The sequence below is a fragment of the Camponotus floridanus genome, unplaced genomic scaffold (assembly GCF_003227725.1).
Source record: "Camponotus floridanus strain SB8 unplaced genomic scaffold, Cflo_v7.5 scaffold5, whole genome shotgun sequence".
Lineage (NCBI taxonomy): Eukaryota > Metazoa > Arthropoda > Insecta > Hymenoptera > Formicidae > Camponotus > Camponotus floridanus.
In genome coordinates, this window is record NW_020229658.1 from 2235924 (window position 1) to 2261584 (window position 25661).

Here is a 25661-nt window from a genome sequence, read left to right on the forward strand (position 1 = left end):
AAATGTTTGTCGTTAAATTAGCAGAAATGAATGAAAATATTGATTGAAAAACACATCACGCGTAGCGACTAAAAATTAATTTATCATAAAAAAATATTGTACTATAATAAGATAATTAGCAAAGCAAGTAATTTATATAGATTAATTTATATAGATATATATGTTCCAAGAATCAATTAACGCAAACATTATTAATTATATTGTTTAATTAGATTGTTATTGCAGGCATTAAATTTTAATATTTCTTATTAATAATTATATATATAATATCAAGTGTAATTAAGTTTTTCATAGATATATGGAATTGATTAATATTTATAACTGAAATTTTTGCCTTTTGATTATCATAAATGGAAAAATGGAAGAGGAAAATCATAGGAGAAAAAGAAAAATAATGTGAACACAACAAATTATTATAATCTTTCGTCGCTTACAAAACAGAAGTACGCGACCGATGACAAACGGAACTAATCGCCGATAAAGAATACAAATAATAGATAATCGAGACATATATAAATCAGATCCGTCACGTTGCATGATGCGTTGCAAAGATAAGTAGTCAATGTAGATGAGATGATCGGACAATACAATCATCGAGACGGCAACGCTAAGAATAATGAAATTCCCGCGATAAATCGAATTACTGCAAGGAAGTTAAGAGGGAAGACAAAATTATTTGCACGGATGCAATTACATCCCTGATACATAAAGTAGATAACGTATACATCTGCATATACGTACTCTACTGCATGTACAATACCGTCAGGCAATTTGTATATTCGCCTTATCGATCGTTATTACAATTACAATCATCTCGATGAGCTCGTTTTCTCCCCCTCGCATGCTATCTCCTTCCTTTCTTCCTGGCACATCTTTCTCCTTTTTTCGTTATTACGAATAGTCACACTCATATAGATACATCTAGCGAGTAAACCATCTACAACGCAAAATCTCTACGATATAGTTACATTACAATCTCGATAATCGAGACTTCGATCACGAAGCGGATGCAGAATCGTTAAGCTCGACCTAGACTTAAGTGCGTTTAACATCCGCGTTTTATAAATCGCATCAAATAAATCAAGATGCTCTATCGTTTATTAATCGGAATAAAAAGTCGTCTAATTCAGATCAATAACGCAAACTTAATAGATTCGCAAGAATATCATCGTTGCATTTTATATACATCGAGTTACGCTATTTCATTGTCGGTTCATTGAGAATTGGCGATAATGTCGCTGCTAAAACTGATAGACAATTCGGAAACACACGGTTGCGCAACAATAAATTTCTAATATCTACATACATAATATCGGTGCAGCCTAATCGACCGCCATTTCTTCAAGAATATTTAAAAGAGGCTCGCGAGAGTTAAAAAGAAGGGATCGAGAGGATCAAAGAAGGACGCAAGATACGGTCAATAATACGGTCAGGTACGAAGAATCGTTGTAAGGAAGTCCTCGTTATAGAAGAACTCGAAGGATGGACGCGATATATATATATATATATATGTGTGTATATAGAAAAAGAGAGAGATAAATAGCAAAAGATCCTTAGATAAGCCTGCTGAGTAACATTATGCTTAGTTTCGACAGAAGTAACAGCGGCGGACGTTTAGACGCTCCAATTTGAACCTCGCAAGTGCAACGAGTGCAATACTTTCGAAACAACAGAATAATATATAGCTGAGCCAAATCACTACGATCGTTTGTAGGCCGTTTCAAACTACACATACCTTATGTTTAATATAATACGCCTACGCGCGTCTTCACACGTTTACTCTACAACGACAAACACGTCCGTTACAGAGATCTTCAATATGCCGAACGTCTTCTATAAATATCTATTTGGCAAACCTCGAGCAGCTCGAATAGTACCTTCGGAGATACTCGTCGTTAGACTCAACCACCTTAGCGTGAAACATCACATCGTAGAATTCTAAAGAGTCGACGTGCTAAAAAGTAATCATCGAATTGGGATATTCCTTCATTCCGAGCAATCTAGAATAACGTTAATCGACGCCAAAGCGGTCAAGACAGATAACATCGCAGGTACAAATTGGTAACATTGCGACGCACGCATCTGAAAATAAATCGACAATTAATTGCGCGATTAATTATAATCCACGCGCGGAACGTGTTCGTCGTAATTAATGCAAAGAGCTTTTGTGTTTCTTTTTTTCTTTTTCCCCTTCCCCTTCCCCCGTAGTTGCTATATTAACAACGATTATGCTAGCGCTACCATTTTCATCTTTATGACTATATCCTACGATTAACAACATCAACAGCAACAACACATAATATATCAACGTGAATATAATATCTATGTCCCGTTAGCATAAATCTATACTTATGTACATATGCGTGTGTAACATACATACACGTGTATGTATGTACGTTACACGAATGTAGGAAGAGAACATGATGTCGATCACATGTCCCAAGCAAGTATGCGATATTCATCCGTATATAATACTCGGAAAAAGATCTCTGACAAAATACACACAGTAAACTTGTAATCTGATCTAAGTGAAAGACATAAATGCACAGGTAAATCATACTATCCGCGAAACGACTGTAATTGAGGAATTGGAATTAAATAAAAACGGTGTAAATAACTGTATCTAGTTTGAAAAATGAGTCACCTTTGAGCACAAAATCTGAATAATTCGAAAGAAAATAGCACGAAAAAAGTGAACTTTACAATCACTTGTAATATTCAGATTTTTGCCGTGTATCAAAATAGCAGGGAACAAAAATCTTCCAATTTCTCAATTAAGCAACGGAGATAACAAAGCTCAAAATTCGAATAAATACTATACTTAGAGAACATAAAAGAAAAGCAAACCGTATAATATATATACTTGGAAGTACCATTTCTACTCGCTCACTTTCTTATCGCTTATATCCCAATTATCTCTATTATCAATATCCTTTCCAATGAAATATATATATATATATATCTCATGGTTTAATTAATCAAAATATATTCTAAAAGTTTATGCGCTTCGTTATGAAAGATATAGAAATCAAGATTCTCTGTTAATAATATATCGCAAGTCCTAGAACACGCGGGGTACTTTCGCAATGTAAATGTGTTACATTAAAATAAGGAGGAGCTTTCCCTCGAAAGACGAAACATTTATAATAAAATGTATAATAAACTAACACTTGAAATAAATATCACTATGCAGGGAAAAATCATAAATCAGATAGAATGTAGTATACCGAGTAGAATTTGCATATGTTATTTTAATCGATTTCCTCTATTATATAGTACCATCCCCTTGATGTCGCGAAGGATGCGTACAATACTTGATGCAACATGGCAATCTGTCGAATCTCGCAAAACATCGACACTTACACGCACGCATACGATTAACACAGTATACGAACGACGCTATCGATTTCCTCACATAGGTTCCAGGTATAGTCCCTGGATAGAGTTACACATACGTTGCCTTAAATATCGCGTCTGTATTATATCGTTAGGTATACGACTATCTCTACCGTCAACCACCGTGACCGGATAAAATCAGTCGCGTCCGCCACGGAACATCCTACAACTTCGCGAACGGTAACTTCGTTCGCGGAAGAAATGCTATCGCGATAATTGGCATCGTCTAAGAAACGGTAACTGCGTTCTCTCTCTGGTTCCTCGCGCGCGCGCGCGCACGCGTATGTATGTATATGTTTTTACGTGAATCTCTAATTTATCGGAAATATATGTACATATGTGTATGTAGCTACTCTCTAAAAAAAAGAAAAAAAAACGCGATATTACGATTATTTAAATGAGAACCAAATGCCATACCTTGTATACACATCTACAGCAAACCAAATATCATTACATCAGAGGGAGGTGCACGGGATATAACTTCAGGACCCATCATTCTTTTAAGGGATGCGCACTATTGTCTGTAATAATAAATGCAAATGCTTTAATTGCTTTTCTCTGCTTGTTAGGTGCTCGTACGATAATCGCAGTTTTCTCAATTTGTTCCTTCAGCCTTCAATTATTTACAGAAAATAATATACAAGAGAAGCATCGGTGAGATAGAAAAGAATAATAATAAATTTGAGATTCTATCGTGTAACACTTATTAAGATATTAAACTGTTATTGCATCCGACACGAGATACGAAACATAATTTATAATATAATAAATTATTATATAAATATTTATATAATAACAAATATACAATTTTGACTAAATTTGTAAAAGCATTATATTTGTTATTTAAAAGTAATTTTAAATAATAAATAAAAAAACCTTAAGATAGATATTATCTAAATTTCACAAAATTGTGAATAGTACAAACAATTAATGTATAAATATAAATATATATAATTAAAATAAATTATATCTCTTGCAAACCAATGAGTGACTCTATAAACATTCTTGATATAAAATATAATATCAAAAGATAATTCGTGTCGAGATTGGCGTTCAAGTGTATACAGGTAACTATAATTTCCATGTACTGTATATGTATACTCCTATAAATATCGTAAAACAATATCGGTCAGAGATCAAAGCAAAATTTTTTCAATGTTAAGTGCATACAATAAAAGGATGTAACGCGAATCATAACATGTAAAGAAAAGCAGCTAAATTTCGAAAACACTAAATGCCACGAAATCACTTGTGTGTAGTACACTTGTGCAAGTAGATAATTAATTATAATTCCCTATCCAATTTGTTAGATATTTAACAATAATTAAATTCACGAAAAATTGAAGCAAGAGAGATGCAATCCTTCGAATGCAAAATATAAATAACCAAACTTCCAACATAATTGTGCGACCGTATATATAAGTAGGTTATATACTTAAGTAAATATAACATTATATATCTTCCATAAAATGTCACATTTTTGTTTCAGAACATCCTTATATTCACGCGACTATTCATTCCCTAACAATTACGATACATCCCCTCCCCCTCGCGTACCCCTGTCTTCTCATTAAATAATCAATCCATTAAATAAATATCGGATTTACACGATGCAGACTTACGATACAATAAGTTTTAATTCTAAATTCGTTATAATTAACAGATGATCCTCCCTCATATAGATACCTGTGTACATGTATCGTAGCGCGTAGCCTAAAATATCGTTACAATTAGAAACAACAAGGACAATGTTACCTCGTAACATTTTTGATTGTCTTCCTCAAAGAGGTTCGCCCGACCGGACTGCTCGTGATACGAAGAATCCGTCTACATACAGTAGAATCCGGTTAGCGATATCGAAAACTTGTGAAAAAGAAAGAGAAAAATGTTAATTCCGTCGCGCGCGAAATTGCTAAAGACGCCGTTTACTGGCGCGAACGTAGCCGAATGTACTGTCAAACGATTTTCGGTCAAGTGCGATTGCGCGCGCTGTCACGTGATCCGCCATAGATGTTTGAATGAACAAAAAAGAGAAACAATTTGGATGTTAATATGCGCGAGATTACTCTACGAGATGGAAGCACCGTTTATAAAAAAAAAAAGACTCAGTTATGCATTTTCTATAAAAAAATAATTATGAATCCAATCTGTCTAGACAAAAAAATAATCCATATAATTTTCTCTTCTTCATAAATATATGCATAGTCAATGCTGAGTCTATTTTTATGTTTATGATCATGTCGCGATAATAGAATATTGAAAATATGTATATGCAGAGAATAACCAGTTTTCCGGATCCTATTGTAACGAGATACTGGGTAATTCTCGTGCCTTCGGCAGGAAAATATCACGATTTTTGCCGCAGTATTTGGGCATCCCCTCTCCCAAAAAAAAAGTTTATATATGGAGTACTTTCAGTCAAAAATATATCAGATCACTCGCGCGTTCGTGCAAATTTGTCAAATTTTTCTTTACTAGGCCAAAGAGATTTCACTCTCGGTATATCTACCTCTTGCGTTATTCTGACTGGAATCTCCTGAGATCTGACTTCTTAATAGTCGAAGATCAATCTAAACGGAGCATCTTGGAACGCGATTAGACTTAATTTATATGTAGTTGATTAAATAACGATGACTTATGCATATAACAACAATATTAAATGTTAGCACTTAGGAAGGTTGTATATTCTTTTTCCCTTTCTTCTCGAATTATATATATGTATATATATATATATACATATATATATTTTTCTGTCGCGGTCTTAATGCTCGTTAAGATCATATGAATATGTAACTGACTGTATCACGTCAGCGATCGTCTTAGATTTTGGAATCTCTCAGACTGCTTAATACTGTGCGCAAATAATGCGAAATTCATATTCGTCATGTATATTGAAGTTTAACATTGTCTCTTTCTCGTATTACTATAAGCAGACGTTTTATGATAAAGAGATCATGACAGAGTTTCCACGTCCTAGCCAAACACGATCAATTAAAGAATTGATCAACATGTACAATCAACATGTCAATCGAATAATGACCATTGTAGTAAAAGACACAGCAATTGAAGTACTAGAAAATTACTTCAATCCATTATTCGACATTTAATCTCTTCAAAATATTAAATGGTAAAAGTTCAGTGTATGTATGTGTGTGTGTGTGTGTGTGTGTATATATACGTGTGTTTGTGTGTGTACATATACATATATATGTATATGTATGTATGTATAGTAATTACTTATCGTGCTTTGTACAGCACCAAGCTGCCTCAAATTACGTGATTTCTTGACGTCATCATATTGACATCTCCAATAAAGTATGGCAAGAGTCATCACCATGAACAGCTATAGATAAGCACTATATGCCAACATTTTGTTAGTCATTATTGGTTCATTTCCTTATATGAATGTCGGAGAAATATTGCATTCAAATATAATATCCGTTTTCTTTCTTCCACATATCTCATTAGAAACTGCACGTTCGATATACCAAGTTGCATAACTGGATGCTTTAAACGACGCGTATAATGACGTAAAACATCATAAAACGATGTCACACCTTTAGTCAACACATAGCTAGACAACTCGTTTCGCGAGTCAATACGTATTCTCGCTAAGTGACTCAGGTAAGCTAGCTCCGCCAGATGGTGACAAGGGTAATTCACCACTTTCATATTTACTATAGCGGCTACTATACTCTGCTAGCAAATTAGCTTTTACCTGTCGCATTAAAATTAAAAAATTTCATAAGATATCGTACGAGTAAGAATATTCGTTACATTTAAAATACAAACCTTAGCTCGCTCTTCTTCCAGCCTTTGTCGTACTTCTTCATGTTGCCTTTCCAATTCTGTTTTTTTCTTGTCGAAAATTTTCGTTAAGCGTGTGCATTCATTCACAGCTTTCTCTACCGTCGATTTTGCAACTTCTCGTTTTATGCGTTCCAACTCGGCTTTATCCTTGTGTACTTTGGCCAATTGTTTGACCTTAAATGCAATAAAAGATATATAATATTAACTTTCATTATTTTATATATTTGTGCAGTGCAAAAAAAGATATATTAATTAAAAATACCTCGCCTTGTCTTGTAGCTTGTAATTTTCGTTTAGCATCGGCGGTTTCTCTCTCTAAAAGTACTTGGAGCATTTTCAGTTGATTCGACTGCGATGATTTCATCACTTTTTCGACAGTCGTAAAGAGATTCTCGTAATATTTTTCTTGAAGTTCACGTTCTTGTTGAACGTGCACCTTACATATGGCTAAAAATCGTTCACTTTGACTTCTGGGCAAACCTCTGGACGCCCCGTCATTTCCGTCACGATTTTCTGTATTTTCTGGATATTCGGAAGACTCAGCCATAGCTAAAGTGCTTAAACCCACGTCACTCGAAAAGCTACTAAAATGTGATTGAAAATTATAGAAATTTAGAATCAATGTCACCTCGTTGTATATTTACATATACTTGTATACTTACATATTTTTGCTCGATAGCCGCTTCACCAACTTATTGCTATAGAATTTCGATCTATGCTTCTCGCCATCAAGCGAGCCTTTTTGCGACTGCATTCGCATTTTTTCTTTTTCATGCTTTTTCCTCAGAGATTCAAGTTTCTTTTCGAGTTCCATCTTCTTCTCTCTGACTAGCTTATTTTCCATAAGTTTCTCCAAACTTTCGGCCATTATTTCTTCACTTACTATAACAGAAAGAAATTGTCAAAATATAGTACACAAGAGAAAAAAATATAAAACTAATCAACTTAATCAATTATTTAAAAAGAATACAAAAATACCACTCACTATTGCTAGCATTGACTGGACTTTTATTTATGGATGTATCAACTGCTTGAACTGCAGGACTTGGAGTATCGTCTTCTACATCCACTGTATCTGAACTACCTAAACCACCAATAGATGGTCTACTATGTAAACTGGAAGGAGGTAGAAGACTTGGTAATTCACCTATGGACTGCATTCGTTTAGTCTTTACAACTTCCTCCTGCAAAAATAATATTGTTAGTGACACATTACAGAATAGTTGAATTTTATAGAAAACTTACAGCTGGCTTAGCAGAACTAGGAGCATCGCTAATTTTACTCTTATCCTATAAAATAATGTAGTGTATTAGTTATAAACTTGAAAATGAATTTAAATTATTAGTTATTAAAAGAAAGAAAGAAAGAGAGAGAGAGAAAAAGAGGGAATAGTAAATCATAGCGTTGTTTTAAAACGTACTTCAATTTCTTCCGGAGCTTCCAAACAATCTGTGAGAACCAATAATTGATTCTCTCTCTTCTCCACTTCGCTCTGATATTTGATAGGATTTGCTAAAGCTTCGGCAAGCTCACTCAAACCATCAGGAACATAATCTTTTACAATAACATGTAAAAACAGACTCGCTAATGGTAATGGTTGCCCGCACTCAGTTCTTAGTGCAACGTGTCTATATCCTGGACATAATCCAACTACGGGTAGTACCCTGTGACCGATTAAACGTCCGGAATCTTCATATGCGGCAATTCTTATCGAAGCAAGTTCTGGCAAGACTACCTGAAGAATGTAAAAACGATACGTTATTATAAAAACGGATTGCTTAGCAATACTTGAATATGCAAATATCGTTTCACCTTTTTGAATACAAATGGTTCCTCATCATATACGGGATTAATACCGTTATTCGGCACGATTTTTGTACGGAATTTCTTTCTTACGGTATCTGCCGGTAAACCGTACATATCCACTTCTACATAAGTGCCTACTCTTTTATCTGTTAAAAATTGTGCGGATATCACGTGAATGTGAACGGTGCCTGCAATAATACCATCAACGGTAGATTCTGCAAAGGGATCTAATCGCCGATCTTTTCTTCTCATAAATTCTGGTTTCAACAGGTAACCGCAACGTTGATTGTATTCAAATATCCCCAAATTTAATTGCATCGCCAGATCTGTTATCAATTAAATTAATCAAATTCATTAACAATAAAAAGAAAATAATACATCAATAATATATTAAATAAACTTTTATGTACCGAGCGTTTGATAATTTAATGCCACTAGCTGACAGCCTGCATTCCAAAATACTTGCGGCATGAAATTACTAGAATCGAATCGCGTTCCTGCTGGATAAACTCTGGATAATTGGTGTTTGTTGTAATTTACAAATTCTAGTGGTCTCTCCTTCAAGAGAGTCGTAGCTTGTTTCTCGTCGAAAGATGACATTTCGTACATACGATTCTTTTCTGTACAAGCGATATATAAATGATATAAAATATTTATCGTCTTCGCAATATACGAAGAGAATGCATTAAAATTCTTCTCGTTAAGATACATCACGTACTTTCAGCCGATTCGAAACTGTTGAAGTGTACAGGCTGCACGTAATTAACTAAAGCAGAAATTTCTGCACCCGCTTCCGTCTCTTTGGCCGCGACCTTATCTGGCGCAGATCCTTTGTCACCCATTCTCAGTTCCACATTAGATTCATCCTCGTCTGAACTTGATTCATCTTCGTCGTCTAAGAAAACAAATATATTAAATATGTATACCTTTCATGGATATACTTATAACTTTTAATTTTTTTTTGTTACCAACCTTCATCATCCTGAGCACTATCTTTACTACCCTGTCTTTGTTGCAACATGGGAGGATGAGGAATATCGCCATTCCCAATTTGCTGTTCATTTCCAGGTGCAACACCATCAGCCATTTCATTTTGAGGTATTATATCTGGCGGTGGGCCGTTTTCTCCTGCAGCGGATGGATTTACTGCTCCGTTTGTTTCATTCTCTGGGGTACCTTTAGCAGTATATAATGCAGTAGATTGCTTCTTCTGATGCTTTTTATGATGATGGTGATGCTTTTTCTTATTTTTTATTATTATTTTGCGCTTTAATAACGATGGCGGTGGGAGCTCTTGACCTGGCTCTAACTAAGAACAAAAAAAAACATTTGTTATAATCATAATTCTCTCTTGAACATAATCATTAATAATGCCTCCATTAAGCATAACATCTAAAAATACCTTGTGCGATTCGAGTGGTGCATCAAGTAACATTTCCCCGAAGAGTTCTCTGCAGTACTGTGCGATTTTGGCTTGCTGCCTTGGATTACAATGGTTTTCGAAACTGAGAACGACCGGATATTCAGAAGTTTTAAAAGCGCTCTCAGCAATTGCCTCTATTACATCTCGGGCACATATTTCAGGTACAAATGTATATCTATAAAAAGATATGCGTGTGTTTTTATCTTTAATTATAAATTACTCATGCTTTTCTTATATGTATATAGAAAATTATTATGATGAATATTCGTACCCGTGAACGATAACAGGTTCGTCGACCTTGCCATTCCAAAAGTCTAATTCGACGCATCGGCAACCGGCTAAAAGACATTGACGATAAATTTCTACAGAGCTCTTTCCAGTGAGTTGATGCCCTAAACAGAGAAAATTGTATTTGTTGCAATTATTTAAATTATATAAATGCTACATATTAGAAATAATTATAAAAATATTCATATATACCCGTCAAGTATGTGTTGTGACTAGAATTTATGAAATAATGCGCAAGCGATTGATCCATATCGTCGGACAATTCAAATTTAGAGATGGCAACAATCGGATTGTCCTCACTCATGAGGTACCTCAGGAAACCATCAAAACTGAGTTGGCCTTTATTTGCATTACATTTGTTGGGTTCATACTGATTTATGATATCCTTTGCCCTCGCCTCATTTGCATATGGATATAGTATCTCATTGAGACGTGGATCTCTTTGCGTCTTGTTCAAAAAATCCACGAATTGCGAAACGGACATCAATCTGCGTTTGCTACTGCCAACAATCCCTTCAAATACTTTTTCTACATCTGATCTCTGAGTGAGAGACTTGTAAAAGTTGAAGAAATCTTCGAATTGAAATTTTGACAATGGCACAACGTCGCTCTAAAAAGACAAAATTATCATAAATGATATATAACAAATGATATGTAACAAAGTATTTAGAAGCAAAGCCTCTTTCAAAAAATAATATTTATAATAATGAGAACAAAACTCACTTTGCCAGATGGAAAACCAGAAATATCGAGTGCTTTTTCAACACGCTTGCGATCCTCTTTGTTTTGAGTAAACATTTTTATTATACTGCAAAGAAGTTCAAATATAAAGATAATAATTTTTCTCTTATAAATAATATTAGAATTACATTACAATATTTTACTTACTTCTTTACTGGTATTTTTTCCAATTTATCAACAGTAAGTGTCAATTTGGTGTGCGCTTTGAGTAAAAACATAGTTGTGCTAGTGTTTAGTTGAATCAAATTGTATGCCAGTTGAAAAAGCTGTTCTGTCCAATGTTGCGCTATTTCTGCACGTGTTGTGCAAAAATTAATAAAATTCACATTGACAAAGTCAGAGCCATAACAGATTGTTACAGTTTTGTCTTCCAAGGAATCTTGAGAACCCATTGTTACAAAGGATTGCAATTTTGAGTCCTATAGAATTTTTAATTTAATTTACAATATATACATGTTCTTATCCTCTCACTCTAAAATTTAAGAACTATAAATAAATATAATATAATATTGAATGTCGCACTGAATACAAGTAAAAAGTTTCATATAATGAGCTAAACATTACAATGCTGCATGCAGAAGTATGTCAGTTCATTCAAAGTTCTGTTTATTGATTTATAGGAAAACTGATCTAACAAAGTATGCTATTATTTCAATGAATACGGAACTGCCTTTATCTACCATTAGTGCGGATAGTAGGTGTGATAAAAAAAGCAAACTATGTATGGTACGTAAAGTAGGTAATGTTCTATTTATAAATTAGTCAATAATTATTATGTGATGATACTGTCTGTGCGTCATTGTTATAATTATGGAAAAACCAAGAGACACTCTTTGATTATTCATCTTTGAGTACTTGTTCTACTGCACTGATGTACAAATAAGTTAATAGCTTATGAATATCTTGGTAAAATATATTAAGATATATATAATATAAAATGTTGAAAGAAATATATATGAAATTAATACCTTTGGTATTTTTGCATATTTTCCTGTTCGCGTATCTCTTATAATTGCTATGTCCAGCATATCCATTTCATTATTTTGATCCACCCAGTGTAAGTAAAAACCATATTTATCCACTTTCAAAGTCACCGGCGTTGCAATTCCAGAATCCTATGGTTACACAGCACATTTGATATTATGAAAGATTTATTTTTATCATATGACTCTATGTATATATGTACTTTTTTTTTTTAAATACTTTATTAATGTTTTTTCTTTGAGAGAAATAATACATTTAAACAGTTATTTCAGGAGAGGCATATGATGACATTTTTATTATCTTGGAAATCTATTATCGTGGGCCAATTCTATTTTTTCGTTTTACTAAAATAAAGCAAGGCGGAGGTGACACCTTTATGCCTAAAGTGACCTTTTACATTTATACTTTTACTAGTGCTCGACATTAAAACCACCAACTAGTCATAACATTAAATATATACACAAACCTCATCCCACTTGACAAACTTCTCTCCATCCTGCAGCTGCTGGGACACCTCCACAGCTTTTGTATACATCGTGTTGACTATATTCTTATTGCTCGGCTGCATCCTGTTTCCTTGTTATCACAAATCCACACTGTCCAGCACTGACTCTTTCTTATAAATGTAAAGGCAAAATGTCGACGAATAACGTGGTGAACGGCAATAGCGACGTTAAGGAGCACGTTGCGGGTGTTGACCACGAGGATGACGATGACGACAGCGATGTCAATGATGATGATGATGATGATAATGATGACGATGACGATGACGATGACGATGACGATGACGATGATGACGACGTCGAGGACGACGACGACGACGACGACGACGATGACTCCGACGGTGGCGGCGACGATAGCAACCACGACGACGACTCCGACGGTGACGATTCCGACGTCGACGACATAAGCTTCATCGAGGTTTCAAGCATTTAGGAACACCTGGATCACCGTGTCTCAGTCGCCGTTGCTGGTACCTGGGCGACTGTCACCGTCGTCGTCGTCGTCGCGCTCTGGATACACCTCGCGGTTATATATATCTTAAGGACGTACGCTCGACGTGTCCTCGAGGATCACGAAGGCGAACGTCGAAGCCGCTGGTCGGTCTCAGTCACATTCAACCGGGTCGCGACAGCGCGAGGATCGCCCGCGAAGGCATCTCATTCACCGCCCAGGAGAAGCGCGCCGATTGTCCGGAGCACGAATCGGGTGTCCTTAATCGCGTGCGCGCGCGCGCAGGACTCGCCACGCGAGAAAGATGACGGCGACTGCTCCGATCTCCTCTCTCAGCCGCTCGCTCGCGCTTCGTCGTTGTTGCTCGTCCAGCCTGGCTGCTCCCTCCGAACCAGCGTCAACAGCAGCATCCTCCTGCGACTTCTGCGTCGCGCCGCGCGCCGAAGACAAGCACCGACACCGAGCGCACGCACCGCGCCGTCCGCACCGTCAACACCAGGAGGCGCTCTACGAAGGCGCGCGCCCGCCTCTCGCGCTCGAATCTTCCGACTTGTCTCGAGGCACCTTCATCTCCCGCCCGAGGCACGAGCGTGATTCCTTATCTCTTCCCTTTCTTCTCACCTATCGTATTTACAGATGAAAAAAATACAATTTTTCTTTCAGCTTGTCATCTCGGAATGACAACGCGCAACTCGAATCGTACAGACGGAAAGGAAATTTCCTCGACGGATCTTGTCTATAGATGAAGCCGATGATTCATCATTCTGAATTACGCGATTAAAGATTGCGAGCTATTCATTTTCCTCGACCAGGAGAATTCAATAATCTCGGCTTTAAATGACGATATCGTAATTTAAATCAAGAGATGCTGCGTTTATTCTTAGATCGTATAATACGTAATCTTACCTATGTTGCAGATATAGGAAACTCTTCGAGTATATCTCTCTCGCAAAAGGGAAAATCTTTTTCTTCACTTTTTTTCGTATCTCCTCGCGAGAAAATTTTTCGTGCCTTCAACTTCGAAAAATGCGCGATTGTTGTGTTGCAGTATCACTTTTCCGCGTGGAAAGCGACTGCGTCAATCGCCGGAGAATGGGTACATGAACGACTACATAGAAAGTATGCGAGAAAGGAAGAGAGAGAGGGAGAGAGAGAGAGAAAGAAGGAGAGACAGAGAGGAAGACAGCTGGAGCGTTAACGAGGGCGCGAACAGCGTCGAGAGTTAACGGCACTGGAGGGTTGCGCAACCCCCTCTCGATATTATCTCACAGTATTGCCAGCGCGTTACACACGGCGATTGATTTGCGGTTCTCTGTTCCGCAAATTCCGAGAGATCCCGCCGCGTATAAGCATCGATTTTGCATTAGTTCCGGGTAATTTGCGCGACGACGCAACAGCGACGACGAAAATTAAATGGGCTCTCGAGAGTCCGGTTCACCGCTCGCCAACGAGAGAGTGCTGGATCTTTCGTGGAAATACATAGAGATAAAAAATCCGCGGACACATACACAAACAGACGTATCATGCGCACGCATACACACACATACACACACTTGTACGGCTGTGCATTGAATTTGATCTAAAAATAAACACGCGCCCTTCCACGATGAGGAAGGGTGGACTAATCACCTTCACCGCGCCCATTAAATCGATCCAATCTCATTTGACTGCCGTTAAACTTAAGTCAACTTGACACGGCAAACACGCGAAATAGAGCAGAGGCGACGACGACGTTGCGTGTTCTCCTTGTCTACTCTCTTATACAATAGCATCTCTTATCTCGCTGACTCGGGGTTCATTTAAATGATTTGATAAGAAGAGCCGCGTGATAGGAGGCGATCAAGAAATCGGGTCGCGGCTCGTTTATCCTGAAAAATATTGCTCTTAGATTGCCGCATTCGGAGTGAGAGGAAGTGAAAAGTGAGCTTTTTAATAAATAAATTCCTCGAAAAGGAGCTTTCATCCACGAAGAGCATTTTTGCGAGTCACGTTTTCTCGAAGATATTACATATGAATGGAACAATTAAATATTAAAATATTACAATTATATATTGTTATTCTTATAAACACAATCTGTTATAACACAGACTTCTGCTTACGTTTTTACGACTAGAAACTTACAATTATTTATGTAAGTTACATATGCAAGCAGTAGTGTGATGGATACAATGATATATTTGGTATTTATTTGATACTTATATAGTTCCCATTTACTTCATTAGTATAACAATGTAAGGCCTTCAAATTAGAGGAAATATCAAAAGTATTAGAATAGACAAAATAAAAAATATTTATTTTCAAGTTATCTATTTCTAGCTGGAAATAAATAAGAACCATAAATTACAACAATTATAGAACAATATATGTTCCCCAAGATAGTCAAACAATGAATATGATTAAAAAAAAGGAAAATCGCTAACTTATTGTTAGTGTAGAGAATATGAAGTATGTGCTGTGTGTATGTGTGCAAACATATAATAGAATTAAAATATTCTTATATAGATTCCTATTAAAAAAAAAAGAAAGAAAAACAAACAAGACATAAAAAGGATTCTTTATATGACGCCTTAATCTTTTTATAAATCTATTATAGTCTCGTCGCTTCTATTGATGGGATCTCCTTTGAGCAATGCCACAATCATGCTAAAGAATGAAGAAAATATAAATCTTTTCTTTTGATCTTCATTCTCTTGCTACATTAAAAAAAATTTATATACTTGTGTAATATACCTACCAATAAAGATAAATAAAAAAGAATACGAGGCAATATCCAAGATGTATCATACAATCGCGCGTGTATCTTTTCAATTGGCTACGATTGTGAATCTCTGTAGGATCATAAACGCCCATATTACCACTGGGAACACCAAAATATTCATAAAACAACCATACCGTCATTGGTATGTTTACCAGTGTTAATATTAATTGTCCGTGTATCAACAAGAGAAATACCAAAAATGTATGTGATATTAATTTTGGCAACACTCCCTGTAACAAAATTGAGGATAAATTATTTATAATACACTTTATATATACATGTAAGTAATAAGATATATTATTACATATTACCATATTCAATTTTGAACAACATTCTTGCGCATTCAAGTAATCACATTCGAGATCTGACAATGTTATGATCTGCATATCTTTGATCAAGAAAAATAACAACACATCAATGACAACTGATTGATTAAATTAAATAAATTATTTGTTTTCGATCTTCTCCTGAAAGAAATTTAAAAACGACGCCACTGCATGGCTGCCAATAAGAAAATAACCTCAATAAAAAAAAAATTTTTTATCCGCATATTAAGCCGACTGTTTTGCGTCATGTCTTTAATTTAATGGAACATGAGAGATTTATATCAAATGATTTACATTGATATATAGTGATTTAAAGGATACATAATACACGAGGAGAAACAAAACGGAGCCCGTGTCGATCAACGCAACCGCGAATAGAAGCGGATCCGAAATTAGGCCCATAACGCTGCTATTTCCGCGCGAAAAAAAAAACGGCGGATCACATGGGATTTGCAGCCACAACGATCGCCGAATATTTCCTTCTCAATTCTCGTCACGCAAATTCTCGCTTGCCGGTTGAGTTCCGCCATAAACTTCCGCAAAACACCGATCTCCCTCGCCCGGAAAAAATGCACACTTCACGATATTGTCAATGGTGTCACTTCCAAAATTTAATTCCCTATAACACGTAGCTTCTTTCATTTGAAACACAGCTGATTGATTGATGAAATTAATTATATCATGCATCGATCAAAAATTGTCAAACTGAAGTGATAAATACAATATTTTTTTAGAAATAAAAATGTTGACAAACAATTCTAATCATTTGCACTTATATAAATCTTGACGGAACAATTCTAATCATTTGCACTTATATATTTGCACTTTTCGAAAATAGTAACAGAAAATGATTGGTCACAGATCACAATGTTAGTGAATTACGATTACTCAGTTGGTCCAATCTAGAAACATTATATTGATCCAATTGTCTAGACTGCGATCCGTTGTTCGAAATCAAACGAACTTTATGTCCAAAGTATGATAAGGGAATCTTTACGTACTATGCGTATTTTAAAATTTTTGTAAGCGTACGAGATAGTACACGATAAATATGGAGATGTGGGAAAAAATTATCATAGAATGGGTAATTATTTCGAGTATATCATGTGCTTGATAAATTATGATTAACGCATAATATATCATCTTCATTATGTATGAAATCTTGCTGCAAAAACTTTTATTAATTTCTATTATTCGATCAATTTTCCGTATCTTTTACTTCCATTTTCGCAACTTTTTAAATTATTAAATTAAGCAAATTATAATTTTTTTATTTCCTGTTGGATAGTATCTATTTATCTACCTACCTATCTATAACTTTTTTGTGTTTATTATTTATTAACATTTATGTTGTTGTAAATTAAGATGCTTCACAATTTTATCTAGAATTTGAAGCATTCTTTAAAAATAACCCTTTGACTAAATATTTATATTAAATTAAATTTTATTTTATTTATTTTAATTAAATTTAATTTTACAGATTGATTGTTTACAAGTACAAAAAGAGCCAATAAAAAATATAACAGAATTAGGAAATGGAGAGTTCTATGTCAATTTCTTAAAATTAATGTAAGTACGTAATTCAATGTTACAATACATATGAATATAATTTATATGTAATTTATCATTTAATTTATTGTGTTATAGAAACTGGAAAAGCTGTGAAAACATTCAAGAAGATATTATTATCAAATTTTTAGAAGGTAAACATATATATATTTGTATATATTTTATATTTTTTACATTGCTTAATTTTCTAAGTGTATGATTTTATATTTCTATAGTTAAAAATTTCATAAATTGGAAAATTAGCAACAAACATAGATATAACTATTTATAATTTTAGAAAATAATATTTTTTATATCAATTTTTACAGCTGAATATCCCAGTTTTAAAATCAACAAAGATGATAGCACAGAACATTTATATATTGCATCTTTATTATTGATACATGCATGTCGAAAGCTATCTGCATTAGGTTATTCTCTACAGTACAATATGTGTAATAATTTGAAACATGAATCACAAATTAAAATTAAAACCTTTATAGAAAGTGTTCTACCTTTGGAAAGAGAGATTACCAAAGAAACTATAAAAGAAATTATTATGGAGATTAAAGATATAACAATCGCAAATAGTAGAACACCTGTTGGAAAATTTTCTCCTATCACTTGTTCTACACGTAGCAAAAAAATTATGACCGATCGAATGCGAGAATTGAGAAGTTTAAAATGTAGTTTAGAAGAAGAAGAATCTGCTAATGCAAACTTACGCAATGAAATAATGATTCAGAATAACAAAATACAGAAGTTACAGGACCAACTTAAGGAAAAATCAATGCAAGTAAAGGTATTACGAGAAGAAAGAATGAGATCAAGTACACCTCAACCTTCACAGGAAAAGGAAGATGATTCAGAAGAGAATTATTATAAACAGTACATTAATGATTTGGAAAGCCAATTAGACAAACAGCAAGATGAAATTACTAAAATAGAAACAGATAAAGATACTCTATCGAAAGAATTATCTTATATGAAAAGAACACATAAATGTTACATGGAGGAATTTACAAATCATGAGCAATCTATAAAATCCTTATCAAAGAAAATTGAAGTAAAGGACAGAGAATTGGTAGAACTTAGAATACAAAATGAAGAATTGCGCACACGCATCAAAGAATTGGACAAAAATTTTGGTGCAGAACAAAGTTTTGAAGTTGAAGATTTAGCACTTCCTTTAAGAATATCATTCAATACCAGTGAAGCTCTAAGTTCTGTAGTTGACATACAACTTCAAGAAGCTAAAGAAGAATGTGCTATATTGCAGGCCCAGAATGATATTTTAAATGGAAAATTAAGTACTCTTACAAAAGATTATAAAACTATAATGGAATCAAATAGAGATTTACAGAAAAAAGTGGAAACATTGGATCAAATACAAGTAGAATTAAATAATGTACAAAAAGAATTAGAAATATCAAATACAGATATTGTGAATTTGCAAACAGAGAAAACATCTCTCATTGCACAAAATGAAGATTTAAAAAGCTCACTTTTATCTAAAGAAACAGAATTGTCTAAAATGGAACAGTCAAATATTGCATTAAATACAGAATTGATTAATTTAAAAACAAACATGACGAATTTGAACAAATTGCTTGAAGAAGAAAAGACCAATTCTTCAATTTTAAACACTGATTTAATAAAAATAAAATCAGAGGTAACACAACATCTTGCACATATTCATAAACTTATTGATGAAAGAGACTTGTTTAAATCTTCTATTGAAAACTGCAATAAAAGTTTAAAAGATATTTTACATTCTAATAATCAAGTTATGCAAGTTGAAACTAACAATTTAGATAACTTGACTCTTAATGATCTTATAAAGTACATTGATACACTGTTATATAATTGCAATACAACGTGTGTTTCATATAAATATGATATTGAAAAATTAAAATCGACAATAGATGAATTAAATACAAATTTGTCTAAACAACAACTAATTATTACAACTTTGGAAGAAAAAGAAAAACAAAATCTTATAGAATTAGCTAATATTGAGGAAAACAATAAGCAAAAAGATATATTGTTAAATGAACAGAAAGAAATTATTTATAAGTATTCGCAGGAAATTGAAGTTTTAAAAAAAATTAAAGATGAGAAACTTGTGTTGGAATTAAATCTACATGAGCTAAGAAATAATTTAATCAATCGAGAACTACAATTAAATTCTCTTACGACACAGTTAAAAGACATTTTTCAGAATGTGAAGAAAAATTTAAAATTAATAAAAAAAGAAACTCGACAAAGTTTTACTGAATATCAAGAAAACGTTGAATTAAACTTTAAAAAATTACAATATAACTATCAGGAAATGCAATACAACTTTAACAAAACACAAGAAGAAAAAGAGAAGTTAGAATATAATCTCAATCGCAATAAGGATGAATTATCAAATATTCAAATAGTGAATTCAAGATTGGAACAAAATTTATTAGAAAGTAAAAAAACAATAAGTAATTTGGAAGAAAAGAGAAGAATTCTCTGTAACGAATTAAATGAATCTAAACAAACTGTGCAAGACTTAAAAAGAAAAAATCAAGCATTAGAAGAACGATATAAAACAATGGAAATTGAAGCAAATGACAATTTGGAAAGTCTGAAATCAGAAAATGCTAAAATATCATTCGAGTTTACAAATGCTACCGATAAGTTCAGTTTATTACAACAAGAAATGAATGATACAATCACACAAATGAAATTGAAAGAAGCACAAATTCATGAATTACTTTTTGATATCTCCTCTTTAAAAACAGAAAAGGAAAATTTGATGCACTCACATGAAGAAATGCTTAAAACAAAGAATAAAGAGATAGAAATGAAAGAAGAAGCATTACTGATGTCCCAAATCAAAATGGTGAAGCTAACAAATGAAACAAATGCCATGGAAAAGAAAATGAAAGAAATAATTATTAATCTTCAAGAAGTAAGATCTAGTCAGGATGCTGTTTTAGCAACTCAGGAAACAGCTCTGAAAGAAAAGTCTCTTTATATAGAAGAACTTCAGGAGCAGTTTGATAACTCCAAGGAAATGTTAAATAAAGAACTCGAAAATGCAAAATTATCATTGTGCGAATATCAAATCAAATTATTAACTCTAGAAAATCAGATTAACGATCAAAACAAGACTACAACAAAATTGCAAGAGACGCTAAGAGAAATGAATACAGAGCTTGAAACAAATAGGGAACTTTACAAGCAAATAGATGCAAGTCAAGTAGAAATTGTAAAACTGTGTCAAGAATTGGAACATCCAACCAAAAATTTGAATTCTACAATTATGGAAACATGCTCGGATTTTGATTTTCTCGATCAGCAGTTATATCATGCACCTCAGAATAAATACACATATACAGATCATAAAATTGTAAATATCTCGAATATTATTAAGATGACTCTTAGTGAATTATATAAATCGCAGAAAGTTATCTCGCATTTATCGTCCACAAATGCTGAATTAAATATAACTTTAACAGAGCAAAAAATACTTATAGAAAACAATGTAAAAGACAAAGAAGAAGTTCACAGTTTAAAAAATAAAGTACGAGAATTGGAAATAATTGCGCAGAAACGAAATAGTTATATTAAAAATCTTATAAAAAATAAGGAATCTTTAAACGATTTTTTGCAAAAAATGATTGTTTCACAAAACGATTTATATATTGTTTTAACATCATCCAAGCAAAAGTGGACTGAAATATTGACAAAGTTTCAACATATTTTTCATATCGAGAACTCTATTTGCGACGAATTCAAACAATTGCAATTTAAAAAGACAAGTCTCGAAAATACATTGTCGAAATATCAAATCGCCTATTTAGAAAACATTAAATCTGTATTCGATATTTTATGGAAGAAATTTTTATGGACAGAGCAACAATTACATGATACTTACTTATGTTCAATACATGAAAAGGAATGTCTCGATGCATTGACAAGTGTAAAAGAAGATCTATTTGCCGATGAGAAAATGATAATTGATAAAGAGATGGAAAAGCATCAAACATTGCAAACCAATGTATTGAAATATGATGAAGAAATAGACTCTTTCACAGCTTTGGCCACTTTTTATGAAAATAGTTTAAAATCTGGCGAAATCAAAAATCAAGCGGAAGTAGAAAAGAAACTACAAAATCAAATTAATCAACTGACAAACGAAAAAAGGGATCTAAAAAACAAAGTAGATGCTACGCGTTTAAGAAATGTGAAATTAGAGAAGAATATCGACGATCTTAGAATGGAGATAAAAAAGCTAAAATCAGCGTCAATGGAAGTTAACTTGGCAGAAATACAATCTCTGAAGGATGAATTGAGATGTTTGAAAGAACGAAATCAACAGTTATGTGAAGAAAAGGACGCATCAAGCAAAATTGCAAAGCAAGAATTTGAAAATCAAATAAAAAAAGAAGTTCATGCTACATACGAACAGAAATTGGAAGATATGAAACAAAACATGGTAAATACAATTATATCCATATATCTATATCTGTGAAATTTTTCACAAAAATTATAATACATGTTTACAGTACTAATGTTAAATTTATTTTAGAAAATAGCCTACAATGAGCAAATAATGAAGTTGAAGAATGATAATGAACAGATCATACAAGAAAAATTACAGATTCAAATGAAGATGATGTGTCAGAAACAAAGAGAAGAACTCAATAGATACAAAACACACGTTGGCGAATTGAGCTCGCAACTTTGGAATGTGGGAGAAAAACTCTTAATTGAACAACAACAGAAGCAAGATGCATTACAACGTGTGGAAAAATTAAAAACCAAACTGAAGGAAGTTGAAGCAAACCAACCAATAACTACAATTTCGCGCAAAACTTGCAAGTATGCATTCAAATTAGAATATTTTATTAAAATATATTTATTAAAATATATTTTTTATAAAAAATTCTAACAATGATTAATTCTAATCTATTGCAGAATAGAGAAACAAGAGGTATCACCTGAAAATGTAAAAACAACTACATCACAAAAAGTAACAACACTAATAACAGAAGAAACATTTGAAAGAAGGCATAGTCTTAGAAGCATGCAAGCAATGGGAAATGTATTTAAAACGGAAGATGAGGAAGAAATTTTTGATAATGTTTATCTAGGTATGATTTACATACATATTACAAATGTAAATATATCAGTTAAATTTAAATTTACTTTTTCATGATATCTAAATCAATTTTTTTCAGCTGATATAAAGAGAGACAACTGTTTACCTACTACAAATGTGAATCGTTTATCTGTATTACAAATGAGAAACTCTCTCTGCAAGCCTCATTTAAAATCATCTTATCCAGCAGAAATGCAATTTCTTCCTTCAACTTTGACTGAAGAAGAGATTAAAGTAAATTGCTTCTTAATGTGTAATTATGCTACATCTTTATCATATCTATATATTGAATGTTTTGTTAATTTCCACTTTAATGTTTTACATGTTCTCCATTATATATACATATATTTTTGCTTTTCTTATAGATGGGTTCTCCAGTAGAAGATAATTTTAACGATAGTCTTAGCCAAAGTCTTCTTCCCGAACAAAAAGCAAGAAAAAGAGATAAATCTCAGGTAAATATCAAGTGTGTTATTAAAATTCCATCATGTTAGATAACATCCCTTGTTCAATCTTTGTAATTATTTTTTTGCTCGTCATAGATATCGTACAAAAAACCTGGTCCTCCAACTCCAAGTAAAAATGGAGGAAAGTTATCATTGCAGGTACATATTTCCATATATATATTGTCGTTATCTTCCATATTGTGCATTCAAGAATCCAATAAAAGAAATTTCTAAAATTTTTTTATATTTTCATTACAATCTCATCTCTTGTATAACTAAAATTATTATTGAAAACTCTTTTAATAATTTGCGACAGGGTAACGAATTAAGAAGCCCAAGTTCACGTATACTGAGAGAACGAAATATAGATAAAAGAACGACAACCACTCCTCATTCATTGAAAAACATATTCTCCAAACGACAAGATGAAGTGAGTACAAAGAAATATAAATAATAAGTTAAATAATTAATAACAATAAGTTTATATTGTTAAATGTATTTTTTAACAGAATGTATCTAGCACGCCCAAACGCAGACTCAGTAATCTTTTTCGTAAATCTCGATTACCATAGGACTGATTAAAATGCCGAATATATGAGCAAAGATATACATAGATGATCATACGAATTATGTACAAAGAATAAGTTAAAACATAAGACCGGAATTCCTTCATAATTAGTCGTCCAGAGTATTTTAATATGTATATTATAGATGTATAGAAAAAATAAGGACTCATATATTATAATTTTACTTTACTGTAAATTTATTTTTACTGTTATGATATTTATTATAATTTTACTCTGCAACTATTCTCTTATTCTTTCTTATAATACTAAATGTCATTCTATGTTAGATGGTGAACAAAATTATTTTAATCTTCTATATAACGTGTAATAATTGTATAAATAACATTTAATAAATAGCATGTGGCGCACAAATAATTAACATTTTATAAATTTATTTGAACGTACAAAACATTGTAAACTATATAGAAAAAAATTAGTTAAAATTTTTCCATTTAATCTATGTGAAAAAAGGTTCAAGAACTTTTTATAATGGGATTATTTCTGATTTGTCGAATCCGTCTCTTTTACAATTGTCAAACATATAATTGTTAAAATGTTTTACTGGATAAGGAAGGAGAAAGGAATAGGAGGGGGATTGGGGCAGGCAAGTACCTTGTCGATCTCAGCCATACGCCGCCCCTTATATTCATTTATGTAGAAATAAAATTACTAAATAGTTAAAATAAAAAGATTTAAAAAATTGTTTTAAAGCAATCATTTTTACATAAGAATGAAATACATATATTGCATGTTATTTTTGCCTAATATGTAATGAAATAAACCCAAACTCATAGAAAATTGAAAAATTTCATTTATACAGGGTTTCATAAGTGGTGGGCAAAATTTTATAAATGGATTTCTCATGCTTAGAGAAGAAAAGAAAATTAATCAACATAGGTCCGGAAATGATTAGTTTTTGAGTTATTAAGATTTTTGTAATACAAAATTTTCTCGTCTTAGAAGTCCTTTTACAGGCATCAACAATGTTTTTCAAGTCGGGACTCAATGAGACGACGAGCTGAGGCTTGTATTGTGACAGGAGGTGGACATATTGAACATTTCCTCTAATTGTCCAAAATCTTAATAACTTAAAAACTAATCATTTGCGGACCTATATTGAATAACTTTTTTTTCTTCTCTAAGCATAAGAAATCCATTTCTAAAATTTTGCCCACCACTTATGAAACACCCTGTATATAATAACGCTGATCTCTATTATAATATATTATAATAATTTGTCAATATCTGCTCTCTGGAAACTTTTCTGTGCCATGTTTTATGAATACATATCACAATACATTTGTCTAAATTCAAAAACGCTTTTATGGCATACATATACATTGTATATTGGAATATATATATATATATATATATATATATATATATATATAATATATATAATATATAATTAAATATTATATATAATTCCATATACTATATTATTTGTAACATAATGAATATATAATGAAAAAGT

The 25661-nt window shown here is 32.9% G+C and overlaps 3 protein-coding genes across 6 annotated transcripts; 1 reads left to right on the forward strand and 2 right to left on the reverse strand.

Annotated features, from left to right (window-relative positions):
- Window positions 1-397: 397 nt before the first annotated feature.
- LOC105255784 (1-phosphatidylinositol 4,5-bisphosphate phosphodiesterase classes I and II) lies at window positions 398-14864 on the reverse strand. Of its 4 annotated transcripts, XR_003123334.1 has the most exons (20): window positions 14310-14864; window positions 12916-14024; window positions 12434-12580; window positions 11613-11884; window positions 11448-11532; window positions 10917-11334; window positions 10708-10828; window positions 10416-10611; window positions 9986-10322; window positions 9732-9908; window positions 9424-9633; window positions 9020-9339; window positions 8628-8942; window positions 8452-8496; window positions 8192-8390; window positions 7869-8088; window positions 7469-7790; window positions 7189-7380; window positions 5152-7114; window positions 398-3917 (listed from the first exon to the last, which is right to left on the reverse strand). XR_003123334.1 is itself a non-coding variant. In XM_011265278.2 (19 exons), the coding sequence occupies exons 2-19, from the start codon at window positions 13015-13017 to the stop codon at window positions 3897-3899; spliced, it is 3699 nt and encodes a 1232-aa protein (XP_011263580.1). In that variant the 5' UTR covers window positions 13018-14024; window positions 14310-14864; the 3' UTR covers window positions 398-3896. The 4 variants fall into 4 exon arrangements, 3 of the variants coding, with proteins under 3 accessions (XP_011263580.1, XP_025268130.1, XP_025268129.1); XM_011265278.2 differs by lacking the exon at window positions 5152-7114; XM_025412345.1 differs by lacking the exons at window positions 398-3917; window positions 8452-8496 and having other exon boundaries at window positions 5602-7114.
- A 568-nt stretch (window positions 14865-15432) lies between these two features.
- On the reverse strand, window positions 15433-17101 carry LOC105255786 (protein cornichon homolog 4). The gene is made up of 4 exons (XM_011265281.3): window positions 16809-17101; window positions 16473-16541; window positions 16138-16391; window positions 15433-16046 (listed from the first exon to the last, which is right to left on the reverse strand). The coding sequence occupies exons 1-4, from the start codon at window positions 16887-16889 to the stop codon at window positions 15980-15982; spliced, it is 471 nt and encodes a 156-aa protein (XP_011263583.1). The 5' UTR covers window positions 16890-17101; the 3' UTR covers window positions 15433-15979.
- A 350-nt stretch (window positions 17102-17451) lies between these two features.
- On the forward strand, window positions 17452-24368 carry LOC105255787 (coiled-coil domain-containing protein 18). The gene is made up of 11 exons (XM_025412342.1): window positions 17452-17571; window positions 17968-18056; window positions 18135-18190; window positions 18365-22509; window positions 22603-22895; window positions 22992-23167; window positions 23255-23409; window positions 23541-23630; window positions 23718-23780; window positions 23938-24051; window positions 24131-24368. The coding sequence occupies exons 1-11, from the start codon at window positions 17539-17541 to the stop codon at window positions 24191-24193; spliced, it is 5277 nt and encodes a 1758-aa protein (XP_025268127.1). The 5' UTR covers window positions 17452-17538; the 3' UTR covers window positions 24194-24368.
- The last annotated feature ends 1293 nt before the right edge of the window (window positions 24369-25661 follow it).

Coding starts and splice junctions, on each gene's coding strand:
- LOC105255784 (XM_025412344.1), bottom strand. CDS start 13,017: ATGCAGCCGAGCAATAAGAATATAGTCAACACGATGTATACAAAAGCT. Junction 9,340..9,423: donor ATTAAATTATCAAACGCTCG/GTACATAAAAGT, acceptor AATTGATAACAG/ATCTGGCGATGCAATTAAAT. Junction 8,943..9,019: donor AACCATTTGTATTCAAAAAG/GTGAAACGATAT, acceptor TACATTCTTCAG/GTAGTCTTGCCAGAACTTGC.
- LOC105255786 (XM_011265281.3), bottom strand. CDS start 16,889: ATGGGCCTAATTTCGGATCCGCTTCTATTCGCGGTTGCGTTGATCGAC. Junction 16,542..16,808: donor TGTTTCTCCTCGTGTATTAT/GTATCCTTTAAA, acceptor AAAGATATGCAG/ATCATAACATTGTCAGATCT. Junction 16,047..16,137: donor TTTTTTATTTATCTTTATTG/GTAGGTATATTA, acceptor TTCATTCTTTAG/CATGATTGTGGCATTGCTCA.
- LOC105255787 (XM_025412342.1), top strand. CDS start 17,539: ATGGAGATGTGGGAAAAAATTATCATAGAATGG. Junction 23,410..23,540: donor TGACTGAAGAAGAGATTAAA/GTAAATTGCTTC, acceptor CTTTTCTTATAG/ATGGGTTCTCCAGTAGAAGA. Junction 23,781..23,937: donor GAGGAAAGTTATCATTGCAG/GTACATATTTCC, acceptor AATTTGCGACAG/GGTAACGAATTAAGAAGCCC.